The sequence below is a fragment of the Pipistrellus kuhlii genome, unplaced genomic scaffold, assembly GCF_014108245.1.
Source record: "Pipistrellus kuhlii isolate mPipKuh1 unplaced genomic scaffold, mPipKuh1.p scaffold_m20_p_2, whole genome shotgun sequence".
NCBI classification, from domain to species: Eukaryota; Metazoa; Chordata; class Mammalia; order Chiroptera; family Vespertilionidae; genus Pipistrellus; species Pipistrellus kuhlii.
Genome location: NW_023425515.1, coordinates 47,395,492 through 47,412,825, shown reverse-complemented (window position 1 = coordinate 47,412,825; position 17,334 = coordinate 47,395,492). Strand labels below are relative to the sequence as shown.

The following is a 17,334-nucleotide window of genomic DNA, read 5'->3' as shown; positions in this document are numbered from 1 at the left end:
GGGGGGGGGGCAGTGGGGGTCAGGCTGGGGAAAGGACAGTTCCAGACAGGGAAGCTGGGAGAGGAAGGAGCTGGGAAAGGACCAGCGCAGGCTGAGGGGCCAGCCGGATGGCAGGGGCTGCATTTTCTCCTGTTCGAGCTGCTGGCCCCGAGGAGCACAGCCTCACAGAGAGGGGGCAGAGGCCCTGGGAAGTCAGGGTGCAGGGTGACCAGAGGCCCCAGAACAAGAAGGGGAGAGCAGTTCTGCCAGGAGGACCTTCCAGGGAAGAGAAGTGTGTTTCCATGGGTAGAATCAGAAATGGCTTAAACCCCGGCCACCACGTGCAAAGTCCTGGCGACTGGAGCGAGAGGACCGAGCGCCCCCGTCCTCGGAGGAGCAGCCTCGGGCTCTAGCTGCTTCTGGCTCCTGAGAAGACATCCGGCTCCAGTCCTGAGCCCACTTCCCAGCTGAGCGACTGGCGATGGTTTCCCTCTCCGGGCCTCCCTCCTCCGGGAGGTGATAATCAAATTTCCCTCCCTGGGCTGCGGTGGAGGACCAGTGCACTGACACCTACAGAAACTCATACCGTGTCTAATACCAGCGGGTCAGGTAATCAATCCCTGCTGCCTCCCCGCCTGGCCAGCTCCCTCACTCCCCGAGGCTGAGGCTGAGGCTGAGGCTGAGGCTGAGGCGGCAGCCCTGGCCACAGCCCCCTCTGTTCGCGGTCACCAGCTGCAGGATTGCCTGGTGTAAGCGGTGTGAAGAGAGGAGAGGCATGATTCTAATTTGAGATCAGAGGTGCCGGACAGCTGGTCGGGCTGTGGGTGGCCTCTCCCTCCCACCGAGGAGCCCTCCAGGAGGGGGACATGCAGTGGGGGTGGGAGCGTGCAGCGGGGTGGGGGCGTGCAGTGGGTTGGGCACTGCGCCCAGAGCAAAGCAGACAGCCCCAGCCAGGCCACTGAGACGGCCTTACGTGGTCTCAGGTCACAGCACAGCTGGAAGGAGCTCCAGATCCCTGGCTCTCACCCTCATTTCACAGACGAGGGGAAGGCGCAGGGACGGGAAGGGCTTTGCAGTCGGTCACACAGCCAGGCGCAGAAGCGCTGGGCCTAAAACCAGGCGTCCTAACGCCCGGAAGCCCCCTGATTAGGAAACACTTGCTCATGACCATGAGCATTTGACAAATTTGTTTCCAGTCTTTTATTTACTTACTAGAGGCCCAACACACGAAATTCCTGCAAGCGTAGGCCTTCCTCCCCTCGGCTACTGGCACCGGCTTGGCACAGGCTTCCCTCGCAGAGGGAGGCCCCGCCCATTCGCCATAGCCCACCGCTTGGTGGCCTAGACCTCCCTCTGTGGGCGATCCTGGGTGATAGCTGGGCCCCGGACCAATCGCACTGCACCTGCTTTGGCTGGCCTGGCACCAGTGGGTGTCATAGTGTGGTCATGGATGGTTATCCAGGAGGCGGTTCCACTGTTTGGTTAATTTGCATATTATGCTTTTATTATATAGGATTTTTATTTGTAGATATTTTTACTGGTTTTAGAGTGGAAGGGGGGAGGAGAGAGAAACATCAATGATGAGAGAGAATCATTGATCAGCTGCCTCCTGCACACTCCACACTGGGGACTAAGCCCACAGCCCAGCACGTGCCCTGACTGGGAATCAAACCATGACCCCCTGATTCCTGGGTCAACACTCAACCACTGAGCCACACTGCCCAGGCTTACACTTTAAGTATATGAAAATTTTATTTGTCAATTATATCTCAGGAGAGCTGAAATGGAAAGAAGAAAATGCGGGCCAGAGCATGGTTGCACTGGCAGGGCCTTCGGGCCTGAAGATGGGGGCTTGGCCGGGCCCAGCACCGCTGAGGGCCGGGGGTGAGTGAGTTCTCCAAGAGGGGCCTGGCCGGAGGAGGGGGCCTGGAAGACTTCCTGGTAGGGGTGAGAGGGAAAAGCACAGGCGGAGCATTGGGAGGTCAGCAGGAGAGCCAGGAGAGCGTGTGATTCCTGAGGTCAAGGGTAAAGAGGGTTTTCACGGAAGAGGGTGTGGTCACCAGTGTCAACGCAGCTAAGGAAGGAGGACCAGGGGCCTCCCTCCCTGATGGGAGGTGCACAGACCCTCTCCCAGCCCGGGGCCGGCTGTGACCAGAGACCCTCGGGCGGGCTCTGGTGCTGAGGGAACCGCCCTTGGGGCTGGATGGGTGTGGGCCCTCCTCCGGCCCCGGGCACAGGCCGGAGACTCCCTGGGCAGAAACGGGTGGGACGGAAACCAAACAAACTGCTCCTTTAAAGCCACCTGGAACTCGTGTTTCAGGAATGTCTGGGTTTGGGCTTCTTTCCTGCAGCAGGATATTTAAAGAAAGCAAACCTTTTCAAGCTGCAACTCCAAAGCAAAGAGCCTCCTGTGTGGCTCCTTCTGGCCTCTGCTCCGAGAACAAACCTCCTTTACTTTCTGGTCTGGACCGTGTCCAAGGCCGACAGGAACTCCTGGCCGCGGTGGGTGCAGCCCAAGTCCCGGCCGAGGGCTCAGAGGGAGCCGGGCGCAGCCAGGCCTGGAGGCTCTCAGAGCTGCCACGCCAGGGCGCTCCGAGGCCAGGCGCCCGGGGCGGCTGACGGACGGCGGTGCCAGCGGGGAGCAGAGGCGCCCACGTTCCTGCCCGGAGTCCGTCCGCCTCCTTCCCAAGGGCAGACACTTGGTAGGAGAGAGAGGGAGCTGAGAAGTCACCCACGGAAGGTGTGACCCGGGCGTAGCCTGTCTGGGGTTTAAAATAAGATGGTCCATCCTCGGCCACTTCTAAATGACTCACATCCAGAGTCTGCAAAAGGAGGCCCAGAGGAGGGAGACAGGGACCACACGGAAAGGGAGACACTCCTGCCCGGCTCCCCAGCCCGAGGCTGACCCTCCACCCGCCGCTCCCCTGACAGCCGCCCACACCCGCCCGGTGCAGCTGCACAGGAAGCCCAGGTCCAGGGTCTTCACCGAGCGCCAGGCAACCTGCCCGCGGAGAGGGGAGGCAGATGTGGGACAGCGGCTCGGGGGGGGGGGGGGGGGGGGCAGGCGCGTTCCCAGCCACCGCCAGGAACCCAGAGCCTGCTTTCCCACCGGCTCTCCTGCCGCCCAATCTGCGCTCTCTCCACGGCCCCACGGCCGGCCAGGGCCAGGAAAGGGCCGTGTGTGTGTGTGTGTGTGTGTGTGTGTGTGTGTGTGTGTGTGTGGAGCATGCCTCTCCCTTCTGCCAGGGCCGGGGGAACAGGTACCGTATCCTCCCTGTTGGCCAGATGGCCAAGGTCCTGCTCAGAGGTCAGTGCTCCCGCTTGGTGACCTAAGGTCCCCACCCCCACTGCTAGGGGGCAGAGGAGGTTCCGGTAAAGGGCCCTCGGGGGCACGGAAGAAGTCCTGCCCAGGGCCCCGTCCACCTCAGGGCTTGTCCTCAGACCCAGGACTGTCCTCCGCTGGTCCCTGCGTCATGGGCCCCCTGGCAGTCAGGGCAGGAGCAGCCGCGAGGATCCTTCGGAAAACTCTGCTTGCCGACAGGGAGATGTAGCCAGGCTCACGTCCACAAAAGGAACAGGAGGGCCCGGCCCGAGGGCTCAGTGGTTGGCGTCAGCCTGTGAGCCAGGAGGTCACGGTTTGGTGTTCCCCGTCGGGGCCCATGCCCAGGTGGCAGGCTTGATCCCCAGTGTGGGGCGTGCAGGAGGCAGCTGTTTGATGCTTCTCTCTCATCATTGATGCTTCTCTCTCTCTCTCTGAGATAAAATACACACACATATATATATATTTTATAAAAGGACAGCAGCATCTTCCTCCCAAGTTGTTCTGAGGATCACATGGCTAATACAAGCCAAGCACTCAGCCCGCAGTCAGCATTCAAACCGGTGCTATTCTTGTCCTCGCTGTTGCGATTTTAGTCACCAGAGCCAAGCTACTCGCCTCCCCGGGAGGGAGGGGCCAGGCAGGCCTCTGACCCATCTGGCTCCTCACCTGGGGCGGCTGAGGCTGAGCAGCCGGGGACCTGGGCCCGGCCGCCTGGCCTCTCGGGAGACGTGGAGACGTGTGATCTGGGGAAAGCCCTGAGGACCCTTCCCCGTCTCCTGCTCGCTGAGAAATGGGCTGGATAGCCCGTAGGCGATGCCCGTTTGGGAATCCCCGATTTCAGCAGCGAAGCAGGCGGCCCTCTCGGCCGGGACGCGTGCCTGGCGGAGGAGGAAGCCCGGGTCCGAGACAAAGGCGCCCTGTGCAGGCCTGGCCCCGGGCTCGCGGGTTCCACACCGGCCTGAGGGCTTCCAGGAATCTCAGTTCAAAGTTACTACTTGAAAGTCAGACGGTTAACGCTGTGTTCCTGGAAGCTGCAGTCCAGGAAAGATGGGTGGGGGCAGAGGCAGAGAGTAGGAAGGTCATGACAGGCGGTGAGGAGAGGAGGAGGGGGAACGGGGAGAGAAAGGAAGGAATGGGAAGGTGAGAAGAGGGGAGGCGGACAGGCCGGGAGAGACAGCGGGGAGACGGCAGCCTGGGCAGGGGCTGTGGGCAGTGGCGCTCAGTGTGGCCCAGACACAGGGCTCAGAACACCATAGACTTCCTTCAGCCTGGGGCACTCTGCCCCCCCCCCGCCTGGGGCACTCTGCCCCCCCCCGCCTGGGGCACTCTGCCCCCCCGCCTGGGGCACTCTGCCCCCCCCGCCTGGGGCACTCTGCCCCCCCCCCGCCTGGGGCACTCTGCCCCCCCCAGCCTGGGGCACTCTGCCCATTCCCCCCCCCCTCCAAACACACACACACACACACACTCACACACACACACACACACAAAAACAGGAACAAGGTGCTTTCTTTCTTTTTTCTTTTTTTTTTTTCTTTTTTTTTTAATATATTTTATTGATTTTGTACAGAGAGGAAGGGAGAGAGATAGAGAGTTAGAAACATCGATGAGAGAGAGTCATCGATCAGCTGCCTCTTGCACACCCCCTACTGGGGATGTGCCCGCAACCAAGGTACATGCCCTTGACCGGAATCGAACCCGGGACCTTTCAGTCCCCAAGCCGACGCTCTATCCATTGAGCCAAACCGGTCCCGGCCTTTTTTCTTTTTTTAATCCTCATCCAAGGCTATTTTTTTTTTATTGGTTTTTAGAGAGAGTAGAAGGGAGAAGGAGAGACAGAGAGAAACACTGATGTGAGAGAGACATGTCGATTGGTTGCCTCCTGCAGCCCCTGACCAGGGCCCAAGAGCCTGCAACTGAGGTACATGCCCTTGACAGGAATCGAACTCGGGACCCTTCAGTCTGCAGGCCGACACTCTATCCACTGAGCCAAACCGGCCGGGGCAGGGAGGTGCTGCCTTAACCAGAACTCTCAGCCCAGCCTCCATTCCCCTTGGGCCCGGGGGCAGCAATGCTGCCTGACTTTCTGTAAAATCTCACCGCCAACTCCTCTACAAAGCAGCGTCCTTCCCCTTTGCTGCCCGGCCGCTGGGAGACCCACACCACCCCGGGCGGGAGCGGCTGCTGCGCCATGTGCCTGGCGCCCTGAGGCCCCTGGGTCGCGCTATGCCGTCGATGACGCACCTGCCATGGGCCAGCGCACGTGCCAGTCTCTGCCCCTGCGCTGCACCCCGAGCCTGGGCGAGGGGCTGTGAGGTAGGTGTCCGTCTGCACCCCGAGCCTGGGCGAGGGGCTGTGAGATAAGTGTCCGTCTGCACCCCGAGCCTGGGCGAGGGGCTGTGAGATGGGTGTCCGTCTGCACCCCGAGCCTGAGCGAGGGGCTGTGAGATGGGTGTCTGTCTGCACCCCGAGCCTGGGCGAGGGGCTGTGAGATGGGTGTCTGTCTGCACCCCGAGCATGGGCGAGGGGCTGTGAGGTAGGTGTCCGTCTGCACCCCGAGCCTGGGCGAGGGGCTGTGAGATAGGTGTCCGTCTGCACCCCGAGCCTGGGCGAGGGGCTGTGAGATAGGTGTCCGTCTGCACCCTGAGCCTGGGCGAGGGGCTGTGAGGTAGGTGTCCGTCTGCACCCCGAGCCTGGGCGAGGGGCTGTGAGATTGGTGTCCATCTCTGGGGGAAGCCGGCAGGGCTCCGAATGCCAGGGCAGAGCGGCTGTGGCGCTCAGTGCGGTGGGAAAGGCTGGCATGGCTGGGGCAATGCCACGCGGCAGCAGGTGCCCCTGGGGAAGTGGTGTTTGCTCAGCGCGAGCTTTCTCGCCTCTAACACGAGAACAACGACGTCAGAGGGCTGTGAGGAGGGAGAAAGGCGATCTCAGGAACCACTCAGCACAGAACCTGGCACGGAAGGCGCTCAGTAAAAGTTCTGTGACCCAGTCCGGGGCCCTGGCACACCTCCAGCCCAGGGCCACGTCCTCTGCCTGCAGGAGCTGAAGAGGAGGGCACGGTGCTGATGGAGCACCACCTGGGATGCCAGGCGCTGTGCCCAGGCGCCCAGGGGGGTCAGCCAGGCAGGGGCCTGTGCCCTGCGAGGTATTGGGACTCTGGCCCCCGATGTCAGGACCCTGCCGCCACCTCCTCTGCCCCACCGGGCCCTGCCCTGCCCCACCCTCAGCCCGCGGCAGGGCCCCTGGGTGAGGCGGGCAGGGCAGGGCCCAGCGGGAGGCGGCAGGGCGTCTTTATCGCTCCCAGCACGGGGCTGGAGGCAGAGTTAAGCCCAGACTCCTTATCAGCATGCCAAGCCTGGTGCCGAGATGCAGGGCCTGGCTCTGGGGCCCGGGGGCTGGGAGGCAGGGCCCCGTGGTCACTGCCCGAGTCCCTCCTCCTCTGCAACGGTCCCCTGGGAGGACGGAGAGTGCCCCCTGCCTTGAGACCGTGTCATCCCCACCCTAAGCAGTCCCTGCCCCGTCCAGCTCCCACCTGTCACAGGGGCAGTGGAGCGACCCCCGAGTCCCTGGGACCCCCCGGGAGGTAGCCATGGCCATTGTGTGTACGGACAGCGAACCTGGGCCAGGTGGGAGGAGGAGACGTGAGCTGAGTGACTCCTCCCAGCTCAGTGCTCTTCCCTGCCCACACGCCCTGACCTTCTGGAAGGTCCACGAGGGAGGCGATGAGGGGTGGCTGCTGCCGGGCTACCCGTCGGGGGGCGGGGGGTCACTCTGTGGCTGCAGCCCCGGGGGAGGCAGGGGCAGCGTGGCCAACAATGGACGCCGACAACACGCCTCCTTCTGTCAGCGGGACTCCAGAGGCGCGTCTGAGAACGGGGGCACGTTCCACCGAAATGGGGAGGGAGGAGGGAAGGAAGGTGGGTGAGCTTCTCGGAGGCCTCCCGCCTGGCAGGAAAGACTATCTGAGAGCTCCCTGCATGGCAGAGAGGGGGTGGGGGATCCACAAGAGCGGTGGGTTAGGTCCCACCCACCCCTAGAGGAGCCGAAATCCTAGGAATCTGAGGCTGGCGGGGACTGCAGAGACCCAGATCCTCCCCCAACAGCAGGAGGGTCCCGCCTCCTCTGAGCACCTGAGGGAAGTCACATCTGTGCTCTGCTGTCAAGGCGCGGACTCACCCCGGCTCAGCACGTCCAAGGCCTGAGCCGGGAGAACCCCCATGTAGCCGGATGGCAGGGACCTGGTATTGAAGGCAAAACCACAGGCTCACAACGTAGACTTAACACCTGATCTGCCTGCAGCTCCACCTCCCCAGAAAGCAGGCTCACCAGCCCGGGGTTTTCTTGTCAAGCTCCAACAATGCCATCTGTCAGGGAGGCCCTCTCTCCGGCGCCCAGGGGAGGAAAAGGCAGTCTGAGTGACAGCCCTCCTGTGCTCTTCCTGCCCCCAAAAGACATTGAGGCCCCAAGTAATCTCTCTTTTCTTTGGCTCATAGCTCTCTGGCCCCATTCTTCTTCTTATAAAAACCTTCCTTTTTATACCGCCCCTCAGAGGGCAGGCTGTGCAATTCATTAATCATGTAATCGAGCCAATGAGGCCCTGGCCAGTGTGGCTCATTGGCTGGGTGTCGTCCTGGGCACAGAATGGCTGCTGGTTCGATTCCTGGTCAGGGCGCATGCCTGCGTTTCGGGCTCTATCCTTGGCAGGAGGCTTACAGGAGGCAGCTGATCGATGTTTTCATATTTGATACCTCTCTCTCTCTCTCTCTCTCTCTCTCTCTCTCTCTCTCTCTCTCCTTCTTTTTCTTCTTCTTCTCTCTGTCTCTCCCTCTCCCTTCCTCCTCTTTCTCTAAAAATCAATTTTAAAAATCTTTAAACTAAAAGTTTAAAAACGTTAAATATAAAAAAAGCCGATTAGATCTTCAAGTTTACTCAGTTGAATTCTTGTTTCTAACACCAGTAAGTGAAGTCCTGATGACCAGCCACCCAGCTCTGAACCAGCCAGGACAGTGAGGGGGTGGGCCTGGGGCCTGGCCTTCTCAGCCCCCTGCCCAGCGGGGCTCCAGGTCGATGCCACTCCCGAACCAGCCGGTTCCATCAATACCCGCCTCCAGGCCGTGGCCCAGGTTCCTGGGTCCCTCCCTCTGGCCCAGGCCCAGGCCCCGGCCACCCCAGGGACTCTCGTTCGGGACTGGGCCTGAGGGCTCTGTGGGGGCCCGTTTCACCAGCCTGGGCTGGGCTGTGCCCCTGAACACAGACAAAGAGACTCCCACAGACCGTGTTTCACATGCACACCCAGGCTCCGGGGAGAAAAGGCCTCGTACCTTCCTTCCTCGGTCATGTGACCACGGGCAGCGGGCCTCCCGGGCGGCCTGGGGCTGCGACAGCCGTGCCCGTACCTGCAGGCTCCGGGCATTTTCCCCGCGGCCACCTGAGCTCTTACAGCACGGCTCACACCGGCTGCCCTCTGTTCGCGGGAGCAGCACTCTGCACCCTCCCAGAACCCAGGGGCAGTGCTGAGTTAGGCGGAGCTGAGAGCTGAGAAAAAGCATGAGCCTCAGGGGGTTTGGGGAGACACTGGGACCAGGGCAAAGGCGATGAGAAATAGCTGGAGCGGCTGGGGTTGCACAAGGCTGGCAGGAGCCTGCAGAGCCAGAGCCAGAGCCAGAGGGGCCCGGGGCGGCCGGGGCGGCCAGGGAAGGGCCCTGGGGCCGCAGCTGGGGGAGTGGGAGGAGGGAAAGGCCGCCTCTCAGAGCCCGCATGTGGGCACTGGAGCGCCCTGCACGGTAGGTCACCTGAGAATGAGCTCCTGCCCACACACACACACACACACACATGTCAGGCGCACACAGGCACACCCACCTCCACGGCCCCATAGTGCCGTCTGACTGCTTCACCTTCACCACACCCCGTCTCCACCCGGCTCCGAGGGAAGCCGTGTGGCTGCTCCCCATCCTCTCCTCCTAAGGCTGCGGTCCTGGAATTCCGGATGGCAGGATCACATGGGCACTTGCTAAAAATTTCGATTCAAATTCTCACCCTCCCCCCCCCAACACACACACTGATCGATGTCCTCATATTTGATCTCTCTCTCTCTCTCTCTCTCTCTCTCTCTCTCTCTCTCTCTCCGTCCCTCTCCTCTCTCTTCCTCTTCCTTTCTCCTCTTTCACTAAAAATAAATTTAAAGTAAAAATAAAAACATTAAATATAAAAAAGCCAACCAGATCTTCAAGTTTACTCAGTTGATTTCTTGTTTTCAACACCAGTAAGTGAAGTCCTGATGACCAGCCACCCAGCTCTTGAACCAGTCGGGACAGTGAGGGGTGGGCACGGCAGCTACACCCCATAATTCTGGGTCGGCGGCCTGGGGGCCCAGGTAAATCTGCGAAGGGGTCTTTGGAGAAACTCCGGGTGTTGTTAGCCGTGCGGTGGAGAAAATAACGATAATCATACTGCTGCGTTCATTGTGTGCCTGCTGTGTGCCACCTGTCTTCACCAACCGCCTCACCCACTCCAGCCCCTGACCACCTTTCAGGAAGGAGCCGTTATGTCCAAGGGGAGCGGCAGTTGCCTGCATATTCCCGCATACACCACCCCCTCCAGGGGCCGGCAGACTCACAGGACCCAGGGCTCTCCCCAGGGACAGGGCCTGACCAACCAGCAGGGAGGGACCCAGTGAGACCCCCCTAGCAGGAAAGCAGCAGGGCTGGACCAGGGAGAAGACCCCACTCTCCACCTCCAGGGACGAGGCATTGGGGGGGGGGGGGGGGGCTGACCCACCCAGGCAGCTCCAGCGCCTCGGGTTGGACCAGGCCAGGCTTGGCGAATTCCCAGGCGGCGGGCGCCCCCTGCAGCCAGACCTTGGCGTGGCAGGGCGGGGCCCGATCCTGCCAGAGGCTGACAGCCCTGACAGCCCCGCAGGGAGGCGGCCAGGACAGCTCCTGCGGCTTTTAGGGTCGCCCCATCTCTCTCTCTCTCTCTCTCTCTCTCTCTCTCTCTCTCTCTCTCTCTCTCTCTCTCTCTCTTTCTCTCTCTTTAATTATTTTGCCTCTACAATGTCATTTCCCTCATCTTTCTTTCTTTCTTTCTTTCTTTTTAAATATATTTTATTGATTTTTACAGAGAAGAAGAGAGAGGGATAGAGAGTTAGAAACATCAATGAGAGAGAAACATCGATCAGCTGCCCCCTGCACCCCCCGCCCCCCCCCACTGGGGATGTGCCCGCAACCAAGGCACACGCCCCTGACGCAATTAAACCCGGGACCTTTCAGTCCGCAGGCTGAAGCTCTATCCACTGAGCCAAACCGGTCTCGGCTGGTCACCCCATCTTAAGAAGGAGAAATCCAAGTGTCTTGCCCAAGATCACAGAGCCAACTCGTGTTGGACCCCCTCCCCGCCCCCCCCCCCCGGGTCTTTGCCCGGCCCCTCCCACCCGGGACACACACCGCAGAGCCATGCGCAGCAGGAGAGGGGTGTTTAATGGGCTTTGGGGGGCGGGGCTCAGGAGGTGGGGTCCGGGCGCGGGGCCTGCGGCATCGCGGGGGGCGCAGGGCAGCCTCATCGGGGGGCCTCCGGGGGCCGGAGCAGCGCTGGGCCTGCGTGGAGCTGAACGGCGTGGGCTGGGGGTCTTCTCCCCGCCCCCGCCCCCGCCCCCGCCCAGGGCGTCCTGCCGGGGACCCAGAAACTGTCCACCGCCTTCTCCCCGCCCGGGACCGAGCAAAGGGAGAGGGCTGGCAGCCTGGAAGGTCCCGGCAGCCCCAGTGCATTCCTAGGCCTTCCCTCCATAGGTTTCATCTACTGGGCTTCAGGGGAAAACAATGACTCTAAATAAAGGAAACGGACCCCTAACTGGCAAGCCCCTGGGCTGGTTCCAGTCCTCATTACAGCTGGGGAAACTGAGGCTCCGGAAGGCTGAGTGACTGCCCAAGACTGCCCAGCCGGAGTGGGGCGGGCTGTGTGTCCAGGAGCCCCCGGTGTTACAGGGGCGGGGGCTGTGGCCCCGCTCCCAGCACTCCTCCTCCTGGAAGCCCCTCCCCGGAGCTCCGGGGGCTCCAGCTCCACAGCCAGCCCAGCAGGGGGATGGGGGCTCCCCCAGCCCTCTCCCTGCACCTGTAAGTGCGGAGGCACCCCTCTCCCAGCGCGCGCACACACACACACACACACACCCCTCTCCCAGCACACACACACACACACACACATACACCCCTCTCCCAGCACACACACACACACACACACACACACACATACACACACACCCCTCTCCCAGCACACACACACACACACACACACCCCTCTCCCAGCACACACACACACACACACACACCCCTCTCCCAGCACACACACACACACACACACACACACCCCTCTCCCAGCGCACACACACACACACCCCTCTCCCAGCGCACACACACACACACACACACACCCCTCTCCCAGCACACACACACACACACACACACACACACCCCTCTCCCAGCACACACACACACACACACACACACACCCCTCTCCCAGCACACACACACACACACACACACACACACACCCCTCTCCCAGCGCACACACACACACACACACACCCCTCTCCCAGCACACACACACACACACACACACACACACCCCTCTCCCAGCGCGCACACACACACACACACACACACACACCCCTCTCCCAGCACACACACACACACATACACACACACACCCCTCTCCCAGCACACACACACACACACATACACACACACACACCCCTCTCCCAGCACACACACACACACACATACACACACACACACCCCTCTCCCAGCACACACACACACACCCCTCTCCCAGCACACACACACACACACACACACACACACACACACACACACGCACTCACCTCCTGGGGGGCTGCAGCCTCCCCGCTCCCCGGGGGAGCAGTCCCGGGCCTGTGGAGAGCCGGAGGTGGGGGCTGCTGGCCAGAGGCAGGCCCCTGGGCGGCTGCGGGGCCGAGAGCCCAGGGGCACGTTGGGCAATGCAGGTTCTGCGAGAGCGAGAGCGCCCTGTCCGGCTCCACCACTCTCTGCAGCAAGACAGCCTTGGCCATGTACCTGGGGAGCAACAAGCCTGGCACAAGGGGTGCTGGCCCCCCTGGCTGGTCCCCATGCCTCCTCAGCCCAGGGCCTGGCCCTGCAGGGAGCTGGGGCCGGTCTTGTCCGGCCGGCCGGGTCCCTCCCCTCCATGTCTTAGGACAAGAATGCAAGGAAGCAGGGAGGCTCCCGGGCTCCCACAGAGCCCTGAGGGAAACCTCAGAGAACGGAGAGGGAGGGTCTGGGAGCGGTGCTAAGGGGCCCGGGGAGATGGCCCAGCTTCTCCCCCTCACACCACCAGCCCCGTGTGCCACTGCTTGGACCTCCGGTTTGCCAACTTACTTGGGTCCCAGCGGTGCACAGATTGCTAAATACCAGTTGCTGGCGCAGCCCTGGTCAAAGGGGTTGTATCCACACAGGTCGCGGCACTGGAGCGGGGTGTAGATAGGAAGAAGAGCTCAGAGCCAGCGGGACTGGGCAGACCACCCCCTGGCCCTCCCTCCCTGAGCCCGCCAGCCCAGCCCAGCCCAGCCCAGCCCAGCCCGGGGCTGCTGCAAACTCCGAGGGCAACCCTGGCACTGCCCCGCCTCGCCTGCCTTCTCAGGGACCCTTCCCATCCCCGGTACCCCCTTTGACAGCATCTGCCCGCCTCTGCCTCCTTTGGCCACACACATTCTCCTCCTACGTCCTTCCGGGTAGACATTCAAACCTGCCGCTGGCTGACAAACTGCTCCAAAGACAGTTCCATACACACGCATCCTGCTCCCCCACTTCTCTGCTTTCTCACCTCTCATTGTTTGTTTTCTGTTTTGTTTTGTTTTTGTTTTTGTTTTTTGGTTTTTTTCCAAAATATATTTTATTGATTTTTTTTTACAGAGAGGAAGGAAGAGGGACAGAGAGCTAGAAACGTCGATGAGAGAGAGACCAGCTGCCTCCTGCACACCCCCCACTGGGGATGTGCCCACAACCAATGTACATGCCCTTGACCGGAATCAAACCCGGGACCCTTCAGTCCGCAGGCCGACGCTCTATCCACTGAGCCAAACCGGTTTCGGCTGTTTTTTGTTTTAAATATCAATATATTTTATTGATTTTTTACAGAGAAGAAAGGAGAGGGATAGAGAGTTAGAAACATCAACGAGAGAGAGAGATATCAATCAGCTGCCTCCTGCACATCTCCTACTGGGGATGTGCCCGCAACCACGGTACATGCCCTTGGTTGACTGGAATCGAACCTGGGACCTTTCAGTCTGCAGGCTGACGCTCTATCCACTGAGCCAAACAGGCCTTGGCTCACCTCTCATTTGTGTTTGTTTTTTTCTAAACGTGTGGCTTCACTGAATTTCACTGTCTGGACGGGCGGTTGTATGGAGCCCTATCCTATTTTCCTGACCAAAACCACAAGGCCCTGGGACGCCTGGGCTGAAGGTCTGAGCACCCAGCGCAGGAAAGGTCAAGTCTGCCCCTGCGCACTCTTGACCAGGTTCTCTTCTTCCCTGTCCCTCCCTCCTTGGGCCTCCTGAGCCCATCTTACTCCCCAGCATAAGCCAAGTCTCACTCAGATTTCAAGAGCCTTAGCTACAAAATGTTTGTCCTAACCAGAGCTGTGCCCACACCAGCTCTCCCACACCCCCGTCCCTGTTACTAAGACTTTGATCTTCCACAGTCTTCTCCACCCAAAGGAAACAGGATTGCCCGCAGGGCAGCTGACGCCTGGGGTAGGAAAAGTCAAGAACGGCTCCAAAGAGCAGCACTAACCACTGAGATGCTTTGAGTGTTGCCTACTTAAAGATGCTTGAAGCATTGGAGGGAGATTGGCTTTCTATTCACAGTTTTAATTAAATGGCTCAAAGAGCTTGATCAAATTTACAATCAGAATTCTAGAGAAACTAGAGGCCTGATTCATGAAGATTCGTCAAGAGTGGGCCTTCCTTCCGCTGGCTGCCGGCACCATCTTCACTCTGGTCTGGAGCCACCTTTCTGCCTTCCCACGCTGCCCAGAGGCCTGGAGTGGCTGGGGCATTGCAGAAGCTTGTGTCATCGCCATGGCGAAGATGCAAGCATCCCGCCCCCAGCTGCTTAGTGCCTGTGTTTGCAAATTAACCTGCCATCTTTGTTGGGTTAATTTGCATACACACTCCTGATGGGCTGGTGGGTGTCCCGAAGGTATGGTCAATTTGCATCTTACTCTTTTATTAGTGTAGATAAATGTTGATTTATTAGATGCATATGAACTGTAGGAAAATGTCTGTGGTTCAATGCTTAAAGGAATGATATTATTTAATAAATTCATAGGAACTGATTAATAAAGCAGACTACCTTCCTCTCTCTCCCCATAGAGGACCCTCTGAGATGTGAATGGAAGGCAACAGCTCTGAAGTTTCCAAACTGTCCTTTCTCACTGGCTCCAGACCTGGGTCTTCTGCCCCAACCCCAGGTTTCAAATGCCCTTACAGTCCCCAGGACCACACCAAGTAAGTGTCTCCTCACCCCATTTCCTGCCCAGCTCCCTGCTGCCTGGGCTCTCTCCCCATCACCCAGGGGGGCATCAGGCCTTTCCCCCTCTCTCGCCTTCTCTTCCAAAGCACTGTTAATCCCTTTGCTTGTAGGTTCTCTCATCTATTCATAAATATTTTGGGGCCTCGGCAATGTTTCAGGCGCGGTGCGGGTGGAAGAGCAGGCACAGGCCCAGACTGCAAGGCGCAGGCAGAGCGGCAGCTGGGCCAGAGAGGCTGGGGAGGGGCCGCCGCAGGTGTGTGCAGTTGCAAGTGCTGCTGAGTGGGGTCTGGAAAGATTTAGTCTGAGGGCTGCCTGCCCGCTCTGGCCACGTGGAGAGGGCAGCATCCATGTGACGCTAAGAGGCGGGGCCAAGGATAGCGAAAAAATGGCACCAATGAGCGCTGACAACTCGTCCAGGACAGAGGGCTGAGCTGGAGGGGAGAGTACGGCAGGTGGAGTGAGCGCCTGTGATGTTAAGGGAGGGTTTTGCTTTGCTTTTTAAGACGAGAGAGACGTGAACACGTGTAAGTGGTGATGGGAAGGAGTGGTGACAATGATACCAGCGTATACAGCACTGTCCCAGCCACAGGTCTGTGCCTTATGCGTATGAACCCATGAGGCACCAGGCGGCTAAGTAATTACCCACAATCTCCCTGCTGGCACGTTAGAGAGCCTGTGGTTTGAGTTTATGTGCCCTGGCTCCAGGGCCCTGGCCATTAAGCACTGAGCAAGGTGTGTCACAGGAATGGGGCCTGCGGGTCATGGGAAGGAGCCCTGCCTGGTGAGCCACAGAGCGCAAACCACGTTTAGGTTTCTTAGGCTGACGATCCTGGATGAGGGGGGCTGGGGGGAGAGGGAGCGTTCTGAGCAGTGGAGGAAGGGCAAGCCACAGGAGGTAGGACGGGAGAATGCTGCCCCCAAAGAGGCTGAAATGATGGACAGAAGCTTGGGAGAGAAAACAGGCAGACCCCATGGGGTTAATAAGGAAGGGCTGAGCAGAAGAGCCACAGGTGGGCTGGGAACCACATGTGGGTGGAGAGGATTGAGCGGTGGCTGGAAGGATGGGAAGTGGTGGGCAAAGAGGGTTCCTCTGTCTTTTCAGCTGTCTCAGTAACTCTAGCTCCTCCCTCTTTACAGCGGCACACTACGCTCTTCCTGAAACAGTCTTTGGAAGTCATTGTTCGGAAGGAATCCCGTGGCAAGAGTGCTCACTTTTACCACTCCTCCTCCACACCGTCCTGGGAGTTCAAGGCAGTGCAGAGAAAGAAATACAGACATGATGTTGGAAAGGAAGAAATAAAACTGTCCTTATTTACAGATAACATGGTTTTCTATGTAGAATCAACCAAAAGAGCTATGAGAATTAACAAGAGAGTCCAGCAAAATTATAAGATTCAAGACCAGCACACAGAAATCCGCTGTCCTGCACCACGTAAGGACCATGTGGCCATGCACCAGCTAATACATTTGGTCAATGGCAGACAGCATATACAGTGGTGGTCCCACCTAGCTTATAACGGAGCTGAGAAATCCCTCCCACCTGGTGAGGTTATAGCCATTGTAACATCACAGAGCAACACATCACCACTCTCCACACTATTCAGTGCAGTAGCATGCTGTGTAGCTTGAAGCCTAGGAGTGATAAGCTGTACATACCATGTGTCCAAGGCGTGTAGTGGGCTAGACCACATAGGTTTGTGTAAGTGCACTCTTATGATGTTTGTACAACAACAACATTGCTTATGATGCATTTCTTATAGTTGAGTGATGCATGACTGTAATAGTAAACAAGTGGAAATGAGAAAAAAAATTAAGTTATAAAAGCAGGTCAGAGGAATGGTGGCATGAGAGATCCCCTTGGCCTTTACCCCTGAAATGTCAGCAAGTGAATCAACTATAATTCAACAAGGAATTCCCTGCTCAACACAAAAGCATGCCCGAGAGAACTGCGCATTGAAACATCTAAAGGTGGGCAACCAGGAAGACGTAAACGGAAGATGAGAAGGGAGGAGAGTGTAGATAGCCCACAGGTGCAGCCCTGTCGCCAGGAGCTCCTGGCGTGGCCTGGAGAGTGGAGGAAGCCGTGGGAGCAGGCACTTCCTTCAGACAGGAGGCGCAGAGAGTTGGGGGGGAGGGGCTGTCCGGCAGGGCAGGTGGAACTAACAGTGACTGAGCCAGCAGACATCTGACCCAGCCCAGGGCTCTACCATGCGGCTCTCCACTACTGGGCTGGGCGGTGGTGTTTCAGGCAAGAAATGCAACCACAGAGCCCTGCCACCACTTGGACTCCCAAAAGTCACCTCCAGAAGCCCAAGGAGCACACTGTCTGCAAACCAAGAGTTGTTGCAGTAGAACCAGTGTTTCCCTCTGTGACTGAACCAGGTGGGGTGCTTGGAGTAGGACCCATGGAGGTCAGGGGCTGCCGTTATAGTGAAGCTAAAACAAACCCCACCCCCAAGAAGGGCAGCTTTCCTG

At 59.2% G+C, this 17,334-nt stretch overlaps 1 protein-coding gene across 1 annotated transcript in view; it reads right to left on the bottom strand.

Moving 5' to 3' along the window:
* Positions 1-627: 627 nt before the first annotated feature.
* The window catches only part of ZDHHC19 (zinc finger DHHC-type palmitoyltransferase 19), a 31,354-nt gene continuing 14,647 nt past the window's right edge, over positions 628-17,334 (bottom strand). The window contains 5 exon segments of the mRNA XM_045585219.1: positions 628-723; positions 2,793-2,801; positions 2,921-2,980; positions 12,171-12,381; positions 12,703-12,788. Of these exon segments, the coding sequence (XP_045441175.1) occupies positions 628-723; positions 2,793-2,801; positions 2,921-2,980; positions 12,171-12,381; positions 12,703-12,788 (462 nt within the window).